The following is a 16,972-nucleotide window of genomic DNA, read 5'->3' as shown; positions in this document are numbered from 1 at the left end:
AGTGAGTTGTCTGTCTCTGTTTGCCAACCAGTTGCTGGTGTCCCCTGCCTCTTGCCCGAAGATGGCTGGGATGGGCTCCATCACCCCCACGACTCTACTGAGGATAAGCGTTGCAGATCATGGATGGATGGAGTGTAAAAAGGAGATCTTCTGGTAGCCCCCTAAGGACACCTGAGTATCCCGCAGAGGGTTCTGAAAATAGCTCAACAGTAATGGGTCACGGTGATTTTCTAGAAAATGGAATTTCTAACTGGCATGACGAACTGTTGACAGGGTCATTGCCTTTAGATCCATCCATCCATCCATGATATGCACCACTTATCCTCAGTAGGGTCACGGGGGTGCTGGAGCCCATCCCAGCTGTCTTTGGGCAGTGGGCAGGGGACACCCGGAACTTCTTGTCTTTAGATACATAATGTGTCCAAAATAATGTTTAAAATCGGACTATACTTTATTTATGTAAAGCAGATGTTTTAGATTTTAACCCTACTTCTAATAAATACACCTAGTAATAGCCAGGGTTGGGTAGGGTTACTTTAACTTCATTACTTTCAATTACTTTTGGATTACTCCAATATGAAATATGCTAATAAAAGACAAAAGAAACTAAAAATGAATAAAATGACAAAATTTTGTGCAGGCTTGGGGAGTAACGGAATACATGGAACGGCAAAAATGATGTTGGCAAGCTGTTTGGATTATTTTTCATTTTGTCGCATTTTATGTTAGTTTTGCCGGGGATCAAAAAGATCAAAGCCAGGAGAGAAAGCTTACCACGTGTTGTGAGTCATAATTGTATTCATATTTAGTTTTGTTTGTCTTTTATTAGCATATTTGGTATTGGAGTAATCCAAAAGTAATTGAAAGTAATCAAGTTAAAGTAGCCCTACCCAAGCCTGATCACAAAACAGTAACATGATAAATAGTTATATTTAAAATGCATCTCATACGTGTAGCCCTTGGCGCTAATCAGTAACAAAAACATAATCCCTCAGCTCAAAAAAGGTTGTTGTCCTCTGGTGCAGAGTGAATATTTATGATTAAATATTGAATATTTTCCTAAATATTTGTCTGAAAGAAAGGTCTGGATAAGTCCTGTTTGCATGATTTTTAATTTAAAAAAGGACATTGTTGCCAAGAGAATACAAGCGGAATAGCTAAAAACAAATTCCCCTCGGCAGTCTTCACATAAATCTACTTCTGTTGAACGCGTAATGCTTCTCTAGCATATGTCTATAAAGTGATGACAGCACAGAGCAACTCCATGATGTGCAGAATAACAATCCAGTCAACTGTTTATAATCTCGAAGTGAGGAAGGCTAACAAAAATGAAGGTGACATACGGTTGAAGGATCACAGTCGTTTTGGATTCGACTGTTTACGCAGCGCTCGCAATAACGGTCGTCGGTTTTTAGCGGGGCTAATATTTGTGCAGATGACTGAAGGCCTAATTAAAATAACATTTGGTCGCATTTGTTTGAAGTCGTGGTAATTCGTTTAGGTTTGATTAACAAACGCGGGGATATGAACATGCAAACAGAGAAAAAAATGTGAAGCTATTTTTCATATACGGAGACCTCTCGCCTACTTCCTGTTCAGTTATGAATGGTTCACTCATTTACAGATTTTGAATTAAATTGATTGTGTCTTTATTGGCATTAATATAATTGATTCGGGCATTGTGTTCTGTTAGAGAGCACACCGTGGGGACAGATTAGGGAGGAAACAACTGTATGTGTGCACGCCTTATATAATAAATTATCTAATAAATAACATTTTTGGGGCCTTATTTAGTCGGTGGTAAGATACAGAATTGTACTTAATCAAATTTTTTAGTAGAAGTACAATGTTGGGAACAAGATTCACTTGATATAATTGGAAATTATTTGAATGCAACACAAACTTTTTTCTTCTTTTTATGTGTTTTTTTTCTACTTTTTGTTCCTTTTTTCTTTTTGTTCTCTATTTACTTTTTTTCTACATTTCTTTCTTTTCTTTTTTCTTAGCTTTTCACTACTTTTTCATTTTGGTATTTTTTTCTTTTTTGTTCTATTCCCCCCTTCCATTAAGTCATGTTGTGCATAATTTTACGTAATATTTGGTCATGTTGAGATTAAAGAAGCAAAAAAAACCTGAAGAGCCGTTTATGACCCGAAAGAGCCGGTTCATTTTAGTGAGCCGAGCCGAAGAAGCCGGTTCTTCGTTCGACTTCGACTCGACTTCAAAATACCGCATTTAGGACACGTCAGGGGAACCCGTGTATTTTTACCTTCATGCACTGTAACTTTGACTTGAGTCGCTTCTTAATTAGTAATTTTGAGCCCTCATTTTCGTGCGCTGGCTAGATTTTCTTGTGCGCTGAGAATGTGCAAGCAGTGCGCAATTGCGCACGTGCGCAGCTTAGAGGGAACACTGATTGTGACCACTAGCTTTTACCAGCATGTTACATTGAAACTATGTTAATCAATTAAATTGGACTCTTGGGAAAGTCAAAGGAGGGTAACAAAACTGTGATCACCGGCGGGTGCTGCGTGGAATTGTTATCAGGTTCCAGAAGTGACTCGGGCGGCCTCTGGGCGAAGACGAAAGCGGTGCTGCTGGTCCAGCCTACTGCTAATGGCTAGGCTAACAAAACCGCTGCGAACCCTGTATCACTTGTGAGCGCCAGTACAATCAAACTATGGGAGAAATGCCTTTTGTTTCCTGAATTCTGATTAGAACTATCCAAATTGCTTGTTTACATATCTGGTGAAAAGCAAATCACCTCTAATAAGCAAAATGTGTGAACAATTCAATAAGCAGCTTTTAACATGCCAAAATGTTCTGTATGTAGCTTGCCCGAAGACTAGACTTACACTACATATGGGTGGATATAACTGTCGCATCTACTTTATATGGACAGTAGCTTTTTTTTACAATGAGAACAGAAAATTAAACTGAAATTTCCTGGAGAAGTCAACAAAAATACACGAGTTTGCATCTTTGATCTCTGTCTCCATATCCCTCCCTCAATGTCCCTCTTTCACCTTCTCTCTCTCCCTATCTCTATGTACCGCTTTCTCCCTCTATGTCCTTCTTTCTCCCTTTATCTATGTCCCTCTTTCTCCCTCTATCTATGGCCCTCTTTCTCCCTCTATTTATGTCACTCGTTCTCGCTCTCTCTCCCTCTATCTATGTCCCTCTTTCTCCCTCTATCTATGTCCCTCCCTCTCACCTTTCTCCCTCTCTCTCACTCTATCTATGTCCCTCCCTCTCTCCTTTCTCTAGAGAGAGAGAGAGAGAGAGAGAGAGAGCGAGAGAGATAGATAGATATAGATAGATGGATAGAGAGAGAGAGATAAAGAGATAGAGATATACATAGAGAGATAGATAGAGGATAGATAGAGGGATAGAGAGATAGATAGAGAGACGGATAGAGAGACAGACAGGGAGACAGACAGACAGACAGATGTCTAGATAGATCTCAAGATAGACAGATAGACAGATAGATAGATAGATAGATCCCAAACGCAACATCAAAATTTCAAGCAGCCGTACGAACCCTGGTAAAGACATATACAGTAATCCCTCGGTTACCGCGGTTAATGGGGACCAAAACCACCCGCGAAAAGTGAAAATCTGCGAAGTAGCGACGCCCCTTTAAAAATACCCAATTTTTTTTTAGTTATTTTATTTTATTATTTTTTTTTTTAGACCCGTGAAGCTCTGAACCCGCGAACGTGGAACCGTGAAGTAGCGAGGTCCCACTGTAGTCGCAATCCGCATGAAAAGTAAGTCAATGACAAAGGCAGATGAGAGTAGCAGCCTCAATAATTGTCAGAAGCAAAACAAGAGGAAAAAACAAGGCAGATGAAAAAAGCGAGGGAAAACAGTAGGCGGCCGACGCTTGAGGCGATTCCATCTGCGGGACCGTGTTCGCATTCGTTTCGCAGCGCACCTGTGCTGAGCTGCCTGCGAGATAAAGCCCCCAGCACAAGGGGCCCCGGGGCCACCTGCGCTGCCAAACAGGTGTGCAGCCTCGCCACTTTAACTATTAGACAAACAGCAGCCTGTGGGAGCAAATTAGCAAGCTGCCCAAGCACACAGGAACCGCGAGAAACCTCATGCTAAACAGCAGTGTTTAAAAGCACCAGGAAAGTACCAAATGTGGTGTTCAGGTGCAATTTGGTTTTTACAGTTAAGCTGAAATGAAGGTTAAAATACGTGCCGGGGAACCGTTTAAACCTTCTCGTTTGCCGCATCATTTTTGCTGGGGACGCATAGTCTCAAATGAGTGTGCGTCCCCGGGACGCAACTTTTTTGCCACAAAATTATCATTATTACCCGATTACTTTTTTTTAACAAAGAGTTACTGCACTCCAAACTTTTCGTCAGGCAGATCCGCCATTGTTGTTTTGGTCTCGCGATTCGAGTTTTCATCTGCACGCTGATCTCGGCCAACGAGATCTCGTTGTGTAATGAAAGGAAGTCCGTCTTTTTTTTAGAGAACCGGCTTTTTTCGCTCAACTTATTAAAAAGAGCTGGCTCTCAAACGGCTCACTTGCTTTGATGATTGACTTTACGAATTATGTTGTATAAAGAAGTTAAGAGAAAAGGGAAGTATAAAAGGAGAAAATAAAAAAGAAAGGTTTGTGGTTATCCCTTTAATCGGTATATTACCAACAATAATTTAATGCAGAAAATGAATAAATAATTTGATGATTAAAACTGAATGAATATATAGATTTATATTATATATTTGTCGCCGATTTACGATTTCTACCTCGATAACACTAAATTTTGGGGACCCATAGATCTCTGTTGGGACCCATAGATTTTTGAGCATGCGAGTCCCCGGGACCCATCACTTTTCACAGGTAAAATGAACACTGTTAAGGTGGTAGCGCTTCATTCGAGCACCGCTAAACACGAGAATTTTGGTGTAGTAATCCCTTACTTATCGCGGTGTTGCTAATTTGTGGCTTCAAATTGTGCATTGTATTCGGCATTCTGATTGGCTACAGAGTTGCCCATTTTCCACGTATGCAAAGTTCCTACAGCTTCAGGGATTCCATTTATTTTTAGTAGTATTTTTTTGCACTATGATGACTTTGCACCAAATGCAATATTGCACAACCCTTACGATACCAACAGTATCACGTTAACACTGTATGTAACATCCCACATGCCGACATTTCTTGTGTAAATACCATGTAAATTATAACTATAGCCTTATCCCCCTTGTTGTATAACCTTATCTTCTCTGTTCCTTTATCTTCTTTGCTCATACCTCACTGTGAATGTGTTAAACTGGAGTGTCATGCCCAATTTCGTTGTCACAATATGTTAACCCATTTTGTAACAATGACAATAAAGGTATATTCTATTCTATATGAGAAAATAGAACATGTTTTTTGCATAATATCATTCTATAGAAATATAACTATTTATAGATCAATCGATCAAGATCTAGAAAGAAAGATATATAGAGAGAGAAAGAGAGAGAGAAAGAGAGAGGAAGAGAGAGCTACAGATATAGAGGAGAAAGAGAAAACGATGTATATAGAGAAAGATATAAAGAGAGAGAGAAAGAGAGAAATATATATAGTAACACAGATAGATAGATATACACAAATATGTGTATATATATACATCCAATATTTTTTTGTTTTGTTTTGTTTCAAGTAACTCAGAACTTTGGAATGGATGGAATCACGGTGTCCCGTTTTGGACAGTTCCCGGTCGTACTAATACAAAATGTACCATAATGATTTTTTTAATGTAATTAAAACATCCAAGGCAAAGTATTGATGAAATGATGTTCTCACCATACGTAATTATGTCAATCGGAGGGACATTCTCAAGAACAGAACATTACGCAAATGTCTAATTTATTTGGCTTTCTAACAAGTTGAGCAACTTCAAACACCGTCATCCGATCCTGGTGGTCTGAGACCACGCCTGAAGAGGGATGATCTGGTCAAATGTCCCTGGTCCTTATAAAAAGTGGAGCTGATCCATAGGTTGTCTTCTTTTCTTCTACCTGGATGGCTTACTTGTTGTGCATCAGCCGCGTGGCGCGGCTGTACGGGCCTGCACTGCGGCCTTGAGTTCAGCGTGTGTGACAAATGTTGCGACCAATTGGAACACGAGATAAAATCTCTCCGCAACAACACGTAAGAGGACGGTTTCAGATTCAACATCATGTTTGCTGTTTTTTTTCTGTACAAGGGAATCTCCACAAATGGACGAGCATTATAGTGGGAAACGTTCTTTTTGTGCTAGTAATTACCAGACTGTCAGCGGTCAAAAACTCCCATATTCTCCGACGCCTTTCCCTCCCTTTTCCCCCCATCATTAATAATCCGTGTTAATAAATAGTGTGTTCTATTTCAATTGGCCTGGTTGATTGAATCGATTTTCTTGGGATTAGTCATTCATATCAGAACTCAAAGAACTTAAAGTAATAACATAATGTAATTGTCTCCATTATCCGATATTGATGCATTAAGGGAGGACATAAGGGAACAATTTATTTTGAATTGTTCACATCAGGAAATTCTGCCTGTTACACGATCGTTTCGATCTACGATCACGATCCTGCAACGAATGAAGCTTGTATGAGGAGGTACCACTGTATTTCTCGGGTGCAGTTGTTTAAAAGGAAAAACACATTTTTTTTGTTTTCATTTGGCTAAAACAAAATCCCAACCGAGGTTAGCGTGGGACGCTGCCAAGTTGCACTTACTTTCATTCTGTGATAACGGAGCGATGAAGGTTACATTAACATAGAACAAGCGGAAGAGTCACAAACAAAAGTGTGCCGTGATCCATGACAATCAAGCCCGTTCATATTCATTAGGAGTTTGCGAAGCCTGGAAAACTACTAAATTTGTTGTGGTGTGTGCGGTTGTGTGAAGCTGGGCATGTAGCACTTGTCCTTATACCGAAAAAAATCCAATTATAAAACATTTAGAAAACACATGTGTTGGCCAGGAGAGGGATGGGCGCCACCAGGCTGTACTTGCCCAAGACACACCATAGGAAACCTGTGTGGTTAAGGGATTCACTCACCCACCACCTTATATACTAAAATATATAATATATATATAATATGTTACGAAATAACTATTAGTTCTTGATTCGTCAACGTAGTTTGTTTTTTGTGCAGTATTATATGGCCTGAAGAGGGATGGTTGCTACCAGGCTGTACTTGCCCAAGACACACCATAGGAACCCCGTGTGGTTAAGGGATCCACTCACCCACCACCTTACTTAAAAAGTGGTCGGCGGCGCCCTCTGTTGGCTGCGGCTGCATCGGCTCGCTACAACGGGTCAGGTGCAATCGACATTTCGTTCTGTGTACATTGTTACACAGAATGACAATACAAGGAAATTATTATTATTATTATTATTATATAATAAATCATATAATGCCTATACAATATGTCATAAAATAACAAGTACTTCTTCTTTTTTTGTTTTGTTTGTTTTTGTTTTTTTTGTTAGTATAGGATAAAAACATTTTATTGGGTTTATCTAGTGGCCATTTTCCGGAGTTAAACTCTAAAAGAGGAAAAAAAAATGTCCATTAATTAAAGAGATACAGGAGAGCCCCAAGATCAACGTCCCCACCCTTACTCTGTCTTAACTCTATCGTGTGGAATACTATAAGGGTTTTGAAGATCTTTACAGCATTTTACCCATTATACAACAACAATTGTCTCTAATGTTGGTCTGCATCATAAAAAAATCAGATTTTCTATTGGCAGAGCTACCTCCCACTATGCCTCTGTGTCTCTTTATTCAGTTCAAAATTGTGTGTACTTCGCAAAGACTAAGCGTCAGTGATACAATCCTCTGCATCCACACCATACTCTCTTGTACCAGGTCAAGTCACATCAGAACAAAGGTAACTAAAATGAGGGAGTGTGAGAAACAAAAGATAAAAAGTCGTGAGAGAAGGGGAAAAGAAAGGGAGAGGAAAAAAGAAAATCCAAAGAGAAATAGAAAGACAGAAGGAGAGAAAAAAAAGTGGGAAGGGTATGAAGAGAGAAAGAGAAAAGAGAGAAAAGGAAAAAAGGATGTTGGAGCAAAAGAGGTTAAAAGACACAGAGAGAAAGAGACAAAGAGCAACAAAGGAAGAGAAAAAGAGAGGCACAGAGAGTGAAAGAGAGAGTGGGAGAAAAGGGGTGAAAAAAAGAAAGAGAGAGAGAGAGAGCGAGACAGCGAGAGCGAGAGAGAGAGAAACAAATACAAGTACAGTGTCTTTGTGAGAGGCACCTGGCTTTGGGGCAACATCAAGTGGACAAATTTAGACCTGCAGCTTGTTTTTCTCTTGCGCTTCTCTGAGTGTTGTCTTGCGGGCTGGATTCAATCCCTTAGTGGGCCTGTGCTGTAGAGCTTTATAGTACGGTGCGCCTTATGTATGGAAAATAAATGACAACAGACTATTTTTGAAGGGTGCGCCTTATTATCATGCAGAAAATACAGTATATACATATGTGTAATGGCTCTTTGAGTCTTAAAGGTTCTTGGCCCCTGGTCTAAATTGTTTCTGCAAATATCGACCATGGCTATTTCAGCCAAATTCATTAGGACGTGCATAAACCCGGCGATAGCACGAGGCATCAAACTTCCAGTGGGGCTATTCTAATCACCGGCAATCTTCTTGATGCCCCGGAAAACCCCATGGACTTGCTTAGCCACAGGAAGGCGATCTCTTCATAAGGCATAGTGCCCCTGACATGCTCGCGGGTCAACGGAAAACCCCCACCGGAAAAACCCGGCCCCACGTCAAAATGGCCTTTTGGAGTGAGAACGCTAGCTAAAATCCCCCACGAGACGCCAGGCCAGTAGGAGGTCGACCTCACTGTCCTCCTGACTTTCACGCGGGTTAATTAGCTTTCCACAATAAAGTAGAATTAAAAAGAAGCGCATCCTGTTGAGGAAGGATTCACCGAAGGGGAGTTTAGACGGTTGATTTAAATCGAGTCGGGCTTCACATGTATGTGGGCGTCGGATTTAATAACTCCGACTCGAGTACATCCCATCTCAATTTCTTGGTTGAGGAGGCAGGTTCTGTTAATGAACACTCACGGTTAGTACCTACAAAGTACTGGAGGAGAGCGTCCAGCACAGTAACGCGTTTAAATCGCATATGTCGACACGTGTTGTGTTGTTAAAGCAAATGGGTTTTAATCGGAACATGACTGCTTGGTTTATGTTATTATGAAGTGATTTAGTCAACTGGAACAGAGTTGAAGAAAAACTCAGAGTAATCGGTAAGTAAACCGGTATTGTTTGTTACCTCCCGTCTTGCTGACTACTCTCTGGTCTCCCCAAGTCCAAAATGAAGAGCCTGAAGCTGGTACAAAATGCTGCAGCGAGGTATTTAACTAGGACAAAGTTTGATCGCGTTACCCCGATTTTAGCTAACCTGCATTGGCTCCCTGTTAGCATAAGATGCAATTTTAAGGTTCTGTTGGTATAATGCAAAATCATGCATGGACTTGCTCCCTCAAATCGTTAAGATTGAATTTCCCCCTATGTTCCAGTCCGGAGCCTTCGCTCTGAAAATGCTGGTCTACTAGTGATTCCAAGAGCCAAGAAGAGAACCGCAGGTTTAAGAATGTTCTCCATCCAGGACCCCGGTGCTGTGGAATAGTTTGCCCCCTGAGATTCCATCTGCAACCTCAGTGGAACTGTTTAAATCAAAGCTTAAAACAAACTTCTATTCTATAGCATATGAATAACCTATATTTTATGTTGACAATATCTGTTTCTTTATTATTGCATCCATTGCAGCCTGGTCAAATGAATGGGGGATTACCTCATGTTCTACAGGTTTCTTTATTTTCCTCATGTTGAGGTTTTTGAGTTTTCCTTGCCCCTCATGTAGGTCTTAGATCATGGGATGTGTAATAATAGTCTGTGATTTGCAATAAGCTGTTCTCTTTGCAGCCCTTTGAGACTCCTTGTGATTAAGCGTGTCACAAATAAACATGAATTGACTATCGTATCGTTTAACAATTTAAACACTGAAAAATGTTTCTTTTTTTAATTTCAATTTAGATTTAACATTCAAAAGTTTCAGCAGAAAACAAAATTGCTAATTTTAAATACTGTATGTTTCTGGATAAAATAAAAATAAAATATTCTTAAAATTATCCGATCTGGTAGATGGCATTATATTGTTCATTTGAATACATTTTTTTTTTTACAATGATTAAACCAAAAATACATAAGAGCAGGTAGGCGCTTTGCATGGCTGACTCCCTATTGGTGCGTGTGAATGGGTAAGTGTGAAGCACATTGTAAAGCACTTTGGGAAGTCTTCATTGACTTGAAAAGTTCTATTTAAATGCAGACCATTTACCATTTAAGAGAAACAATATCTAAAATAGACATTTTCTTAAAAAGCTAGTTAAAATAACACTACAAAAGCTCCGTTTGAATCAAGCATGTTTTCCAATGATGTAAGAGTTGTTATTTAATACTTAACACTTATATTTCTGTGTTGTGCAAAAAAAATGAACAAAATTCTAAATGAAATAAAATCCCCCCCAAAAATGTGAACCTGACATGCATGTTTTTGGAATGTCAGGCATGGGGAGAACATGCAAACTCCGTACATTGGGACTGACGTGTTGACCACTCATCCGCCGTGCCGCCCCCAAAATTCAGTTTACAGCTAATAACGCTTTCCAGCTTCTAGCCTACCAATTAGTGGAAAAGAAAGTGTCATAAAACTGTAAAATATGTTTCATCATGGAACTGATTCATGATAACGGCAGCACGGTGGGGCAGTGGTTAGTGCATGTGCGGCACAGTTCTAAGGTCATGAGTTCGATCATTCCTGTGTGGAGTTTGCATGTTCTCCCCGTGCTCGCATGGGTTTCCTTCCACATTCTAAAAACATGCATGTCATGTTAATTTGCCAGTCCAAATTGTCCCTCTGTATGAATGAGCGAGTGAGTTGTCCGTCTTTGAGTGCCCTGTGACTGTCTGGCAACCAGTTCAGGGTGTCCCCTGCCCACTACCCGAAGATAACTGGGATCAGTGTTCCCTCTAAGCTGCGAGCAGTGCGCAATTGCGCACTGCTCGCACATTCTCGGCGCACAAGAAAATCTAGCCAGCGCACACAAATGAGGGCTCAAAATTGCTCATTAAGAAGCGAATTAAGTCAAAGTTACAGTGCATGAAGGTAAAAATACACGAGTTCCCCTGATGTTGTGTCCTAAATGCGGTATTTTGAAGTCGAGTCCAAGTAGAACGAAGTTGAGTAAAGTTAGTAGAGTTTGTCGAGAACCGGCTTCTTCGGCTCGGCTCACTGAAAGGAACCGGCTCTTCCGGGTCCTAAACGGCTCTTCAGGTTGTTTTTGCTACTTTAATCCCAACATGACCAAATATGATGTAAAAATATGCACAACATGACTTAAAGGAAGGGGGGAATAGAACAAAAAAGAAAAAAATACCAAAATGAAAAAGTAGTGAAAAGCTGAGAAAAAAAAGAAACAAAAGGAAGAGAAAACAAGAAAGAAAAACTTACAACAAAATATATCAGGAAATAAAAATAAATGGATATCTTGTGAAAGAATTGTAAGAACAAACGACATTTGTAGGCCGTACAACCTTTGCAATAGTACATGACTCAATTCATTCAAAAGAGAAAAAATATTTTGCATTGCCGGAAACTCAGCAAAATGAAACGTGATGTCAAGTTTTGGACATGTTTGATAATGATTAGTTGCCACACTTGGGATTGCTGTTGCTCACTGTTGTTTCAAGTGTTGCTCACCGACTTAGTGTGAACGCTCAGACCCGTGGAAAATTACAGGGAACATTGACTGTGATGGGCTCCAGGACCCTCGCGACCCTAATGTGGATAAGCGGTGCAGATCATGGATGGATAGATGGATATTTGAAAAACAAAAGAATAGCTTCCTGCAGCCCCATTCAATCAGAGGTATAACCTCAGCTACATACTATTGTGAAACACCATTAGAAACATGGCTTTAGGGTAGATCTAATTCTATGTACCATACATAGTCTTGAAAATAGTTTCAGGTATAATAGTAAATAAATTAATTCCCCAAAATGCGAAGGACTCACCTGACAGGGTTACTTGTGAGAGAAACCCGAAGAGACTCCAAGCAATTGAGCAGCTTTTCTTCGGCGATACCGGAACGGAGCTCGTGGACGTATTCCTGCGACGAGAGCGTACATTCATGCTTGCTGTTCCTCAGTCCTCCCTGGAAGCAGAGAAAGGAGAAAAAACTCAAATGAAGATACTGGCAAGTACAAGAAACACCTTAAGAAGTATTTTGTCGTACGGGTTTATGTAACAGACTTAATTGGTTCCTATGGTTGTTTTTCAGTATCAACTTTAAACAATATGTGCATAGAAAATCTCTTGATTCACAAGTGGCACAGGGGTACAAAAATAGGGCTTTTTTTTCTCATAATTTGCTTCTTTCATGTCACATTCAAAGAGTTGAATCGAGGTACTACTCCCAAAAAATAGTACAACCCCCCCCTTCCCCAAAAAATGTGAATACGCCTTAAAGATGACTGTTCGGCAAAAATGGAGGCGTTGTGCTGATCCCTAAACTGCCGGATTCCCAACATGGTGAACCACGCTAACTGTCACTTTTCGCAAGTAAAGAGCTAGCTTATTTGTAAGGGTGAAAGCATGCATTTGCAATTCATATTAAGAAAGTAGATCTTCACAATAAAAGCAATGAACAGTATCTAAAATGTGTGCAAATGCATAGCAATGAATTACTTACAATAAAGAATAAAATATCAAAATAGTTGTATTAAATGTATTCCCTATGTTTTTTAATCATTAAAATATCTTTGGGAAAATGTTGCATTAGAAAATTTCCAAATCGTTTTCATTTACTTTTTTTTTTTACTGTCAATGCTTTTATGTGAGTATATATATATATATATATATATATATATATATATATATATATATATATATGTTAGTGTGGGGTCTATTGAGTCAAACTGTTGAAAAAAACTAGCAAAAAATGTCATGCAATCAACAAGCACTTTTCAAATATTAAATATAAACAATTGTAAAATGCAATCATGTTCAAGGATTTCAAGCACCTGTACAAACATGTAGTTTCAGAATATATATGTTGCTAAGCCAATAACTAAATACATACATACAAAGAGAGACAGACAAAGAGAAAGAAAGAGAATGAAAGAGAGAGAGAGAAAGAGAGAAAGAAAGAGAGAGAAAAAGAGAGAGAAAGAAAGAGGGAGAGAAAGAGAAAGATAAAGAGAGAGATAGAGGGAGAGGGAGAGGGAGAGGGAGAGAGAGAGAGAGAGAGAGACAAAAATAATAATTATTCACTGATATTTGAAAAAAAAAGGTGCCATTTTTTGTAAACAAACAAATTTAGGATTTTTTTAAGATTGGAACCACTGTACGAGGAAAACATGACACAAGTATTCTTAATGTTTACCAATGAATATACTGTAGATATATACAGTTTATTTTGTCTTTCTTATAAGGTATAAAGAAAGTTTTTCAATTCAAGTATTACACACACACCCAGATAGAGAGAGAGAGAGAGAGAGAGAGAGAGAGAGAGAGAGAGAGAGAGAGAGAGAGAGAGAGAGTAGAGAGAGAGAGAGAGAGAGAGAGAGAGAGAGAGAGAGAGAGAGAGAGAGAGAGAGAGAGAGAGAGAGAGAGAGAGAGAGAGAGAGAGAGAGAGAGAGAGAGAGAGAGAGAGAGAGAAGAGAGAGAGAGAGAGAGAGAGAGAGAAGAGAGAGCGAGAGAGAGAGAGAGAGAGAGATGGATAGATAGTTATATCTATATATAGATAGAGATTGATGGATAGTCTATCTATATTTAGATAATGATGGATAGATGGTTATATCCATATAGAGATAGATAGATAGTTCTATCTATATAGAGATAGAGATAGAGATATAGAGATAGAGAGATAGAGAGATGGATAGATAGATCCATCTTAATAGAGATAGAGATGGATAGATAAATCCATCTTTATGGAGATAGAGATGGCTAGATAGATCTATTTATATAGAGATAGAGATGGATAGATAGTCCTATCTATATAGAGATAGATAGATAGTTTTATCTATATAGAGATGTAGAGATGGAGAGGTAGAAATATGTATATATACATAAACAGAGGTATTTTTGGTCCGATATGTCCCTTTCAAAAGTTTGGGTCGCTAACCGCCTGCACCAATATAAAAAAAAAGCAATTTCTTGCAGCCCTAAGTCAGTGAATTCCAGTCTCTTCCCACACCTGTGGCCAGAATCCACAACATATAGCACTAAAACAAGCCTTCATCATCATCCTGTGACAGTAAACTAACTCACTGTCGGTGAAAGCAAGGAAATATGTGGCACGCTAGCGGACATAAACGCCATCTCCTGGCCCTCTTGTCACCCAGGGAGAGAAAGAAAAAGGAGGCGCAGTCATTATGAAGAAGAAAAAGGAGGGCGCAGTCATTACGGGCCCCAAATCAATAAAAAGAAAAGTAAAGCTGCAGCACGGTGACTCTTTGCAGGAAGAAGGGTCGGAGCACACGCTGCCACCTTGGGACACTGGCCTTCTTTTATTATGTGCAACAAAGTCCAACAGATTAAATTTGGCCCCAAAAAGGCTGCCGGGGGTCGGATCAGGTCTGCCAAGGGTTTAAATCCGCAGAGAGGAGTGCAAGAGAAAAACAAGCAGTGGTTCTCTCTATGTCTTTCTATTTCTGTTGTTAGCTTTCTCTTTCTGTCGTTCTTGTTCTCTCTGTTAGCTTTCTCTGTCTTTCCCTTTTTCTGTGTTGTTAGCTTTATCTCCATTTCTTTCTTTTTATCTCTGTTAGCTTTCTTTTTCTGTCTTTCTCGTTCTTACTGTTTGTTAGCTTTCCCTTCTCTGTATTTATCTTTCTCACTGTTGTTAGCTTTCTCTTTCTCTCTGTTAGCTTTCTCTGTCTTTCCCTTTCTCTCGGTTGTTAGCTTTATCTCTATTTCTTTCTCGTTATCTGTTAGCTTTCTTTTTCTGTCTTTCTCGTTCTCACTGTTACTTTTCTCTCTCTGTATTTATCTTTCTCTCTGTTGTGAGCTTTGTCTTTCTGTGTTTCTCGTTCTCTCTGTTAGCTTACTCTGTCTTTTCATTTCTCTCTGTTGTTAGCTTCATCTCTATTTCCTTCCCTTTATCTCTTTTAGCTTTCTTTTTCTGTCTTTCTCGTTCTCACTGTTTGTTAGCTTTCCCTTCTCTGTATTTTTCTTTCTCTCTGTTTTGAGCTTTCTCTTTCTGTCTTTCTGGTTCTCTCTGGTAGCTTTCTCTGTCTTTCCCTTTCTCTCTGTTGTTAGCTTTATCTTTATTTCTTTCTCTTTATCTCCGTTAGCTTTCTTTTTCTGTTTTTTCTCGTTCTCACTGTTTGTTAGCTTTCTCTCTCTGTATTTATCTCTCTCCCTGTCGTTAGCTTTTTCTTTGTGTATTCATCTATGTTGTTAGCTTTCTCTCTATGTCTTTCTCAATGTTGTTAGATTTCTCTCTCTGTCTTTAGCTTTCGCTCTATGTATTTCTCTATGTTGTTAGTTTTCTCTGTATTTCTCTTTCTGTTGTTGGCTTTCTCTCTATGTCTTTTTATTTCTTACACTCTCTCTCTCTGGTAGCTTTCACTGTCTTTCCCTTTCTCTCTGTTGTTAGCTTTATCTCTATTTCTTTCTCTTTATCTCTGTTAGCTTCCTTTTTCTGTTTTTCTCGTTCTCACTGTTTGTTAGCTTTCTCTCTCTGTGATATATATATATATATATATATATATATATATATATATATATATATATATATATTTCACTTCTCAATCAAACTATATATGTGGCCCCCAAACTAAAATGAGTTTGACACCCCAGTCGTTGCAGGTAAAGCACAAAAGTCCAAGTCAACCTTCATTCCCGTCGATAACAACTCCTTTTTAAATAAAGCAGAAGTCGTTCTACGACACTGAAGAAAAACCTTGGGCAGTCTGAAAAAGGAACAGGCAAAAATAATTGATTCCATTATTCCCGCACAATTGGGGGGGGGGCAGTTATTTGATTCTCAAATCCACCGCTGAGGACGTCTCCTTGTGCAAATGCCAATTGTGAGTCATAATAAACGCGTGACTGGGGAGAATAGACTTAAAATATGAAGTGAGGCGAGACCAGACCAGAACAAATTCGAACATGGACTCGGACATGCACTACATAGCGAGGCGGTCTTCGGAATGCTAATTGACGCTAAAGATACCTTGCCGGCGTCACATAATGGGCTGCTAAATGGGTTCTGGTTTCTATGGCGCCTTTCCACCTACGAGGTACTCAAGCACTGAATTCTGATTCACTGAGGGAATGGGTGCCTGGCTCAAGGACTTTGCAGTAAAAAATATTAAAGTACTTTATTCATTTGTGCATAGAAATTGATAGAAAGTTTTGTTCAAACTTCGCAATCGGCTGCAACAAGAAATGAACCTGGGTCATGGAGGTAAGAGCACTAAATTCCAACCACTGGACCAACAAAATGCATGTGACGTCACATTGGCAGAATGAGAGGCGTGACGGACGGCAAAGCACCTGGATAGGAAGTTCACTTGAAACAAAACTCCAATAACCACGGCAGAATAATATAACCATCACTTTATACCATTTAATTCTGTCTGGCAGGCAAGCTTCTAAGCCAGATTTGGAATTGTCTCCCTTTTGATGAAGACAGCAATGTTTATCTGCAGTCCAACGGAAGTCGGGCGGACTGGACGATTTTTTTTTAGAGGAAAAAAATAAAAAAGAGCATTGTAAATAAAACTAGACAATTGTGAGAGTCGGTGCTGGATGTCAAAGATGTTAGCATGTAACAGTTAGCATCAGGTTGTTAGCATTTAGTTGTTAGCACGTCGATAGCAATAAGGAGATGCCTTAAGGCAAGTCTAAAAATCCCAGCTATAGTAATAATATAGTAATAACACGGTA

At 39.3% G+C, this 16,972-nt stretch overlaps 1 protein-coding gene across 1 annotated transcript in view; it reads right to left on the bottom strand.

Annotated features, from left to right (window-relative positions):
* diaph2 (diaphanous-related formin 2) overlaps nt 1-16,972 on the bottom strand; it is a 364,287-nt gene that overhangs the window by 91,176 nt on the left and 256,139 nt on the right. Inside the window, exon 8 of the mRNA XM_088343854.1 lies at nt 12,094-12,233. Within this exon, the coding sequence (XP_088199980.1) occupies nt 12,094-12,233 (140 nt within the window). The remainder of the gene's footprint in view (nt 1-12,093; nt 12,234-16,972) is intronic.

Source organism: Urocampus carinirostris, chromosome 9 (assembly GCF_059441175.1).
Source record: "Urocampus carinirostris isolate Australia breed hairy pipefish chromosome 9, RoL_Ucar_1.0, whole genome shotgun sequence".
In the NCBI taxonomy this organism is placed as follows: Eukaryota; Metazoa; Chordata; class Actinopteri; order Syngnathiformes; family Syngnathidae; genus Urocampus; species Urocampus carinirostris.
Note: the sequence above shows the minus strand (reverse complement) of the source record. Positions and strands in the feature narration are given on the sequence as shown.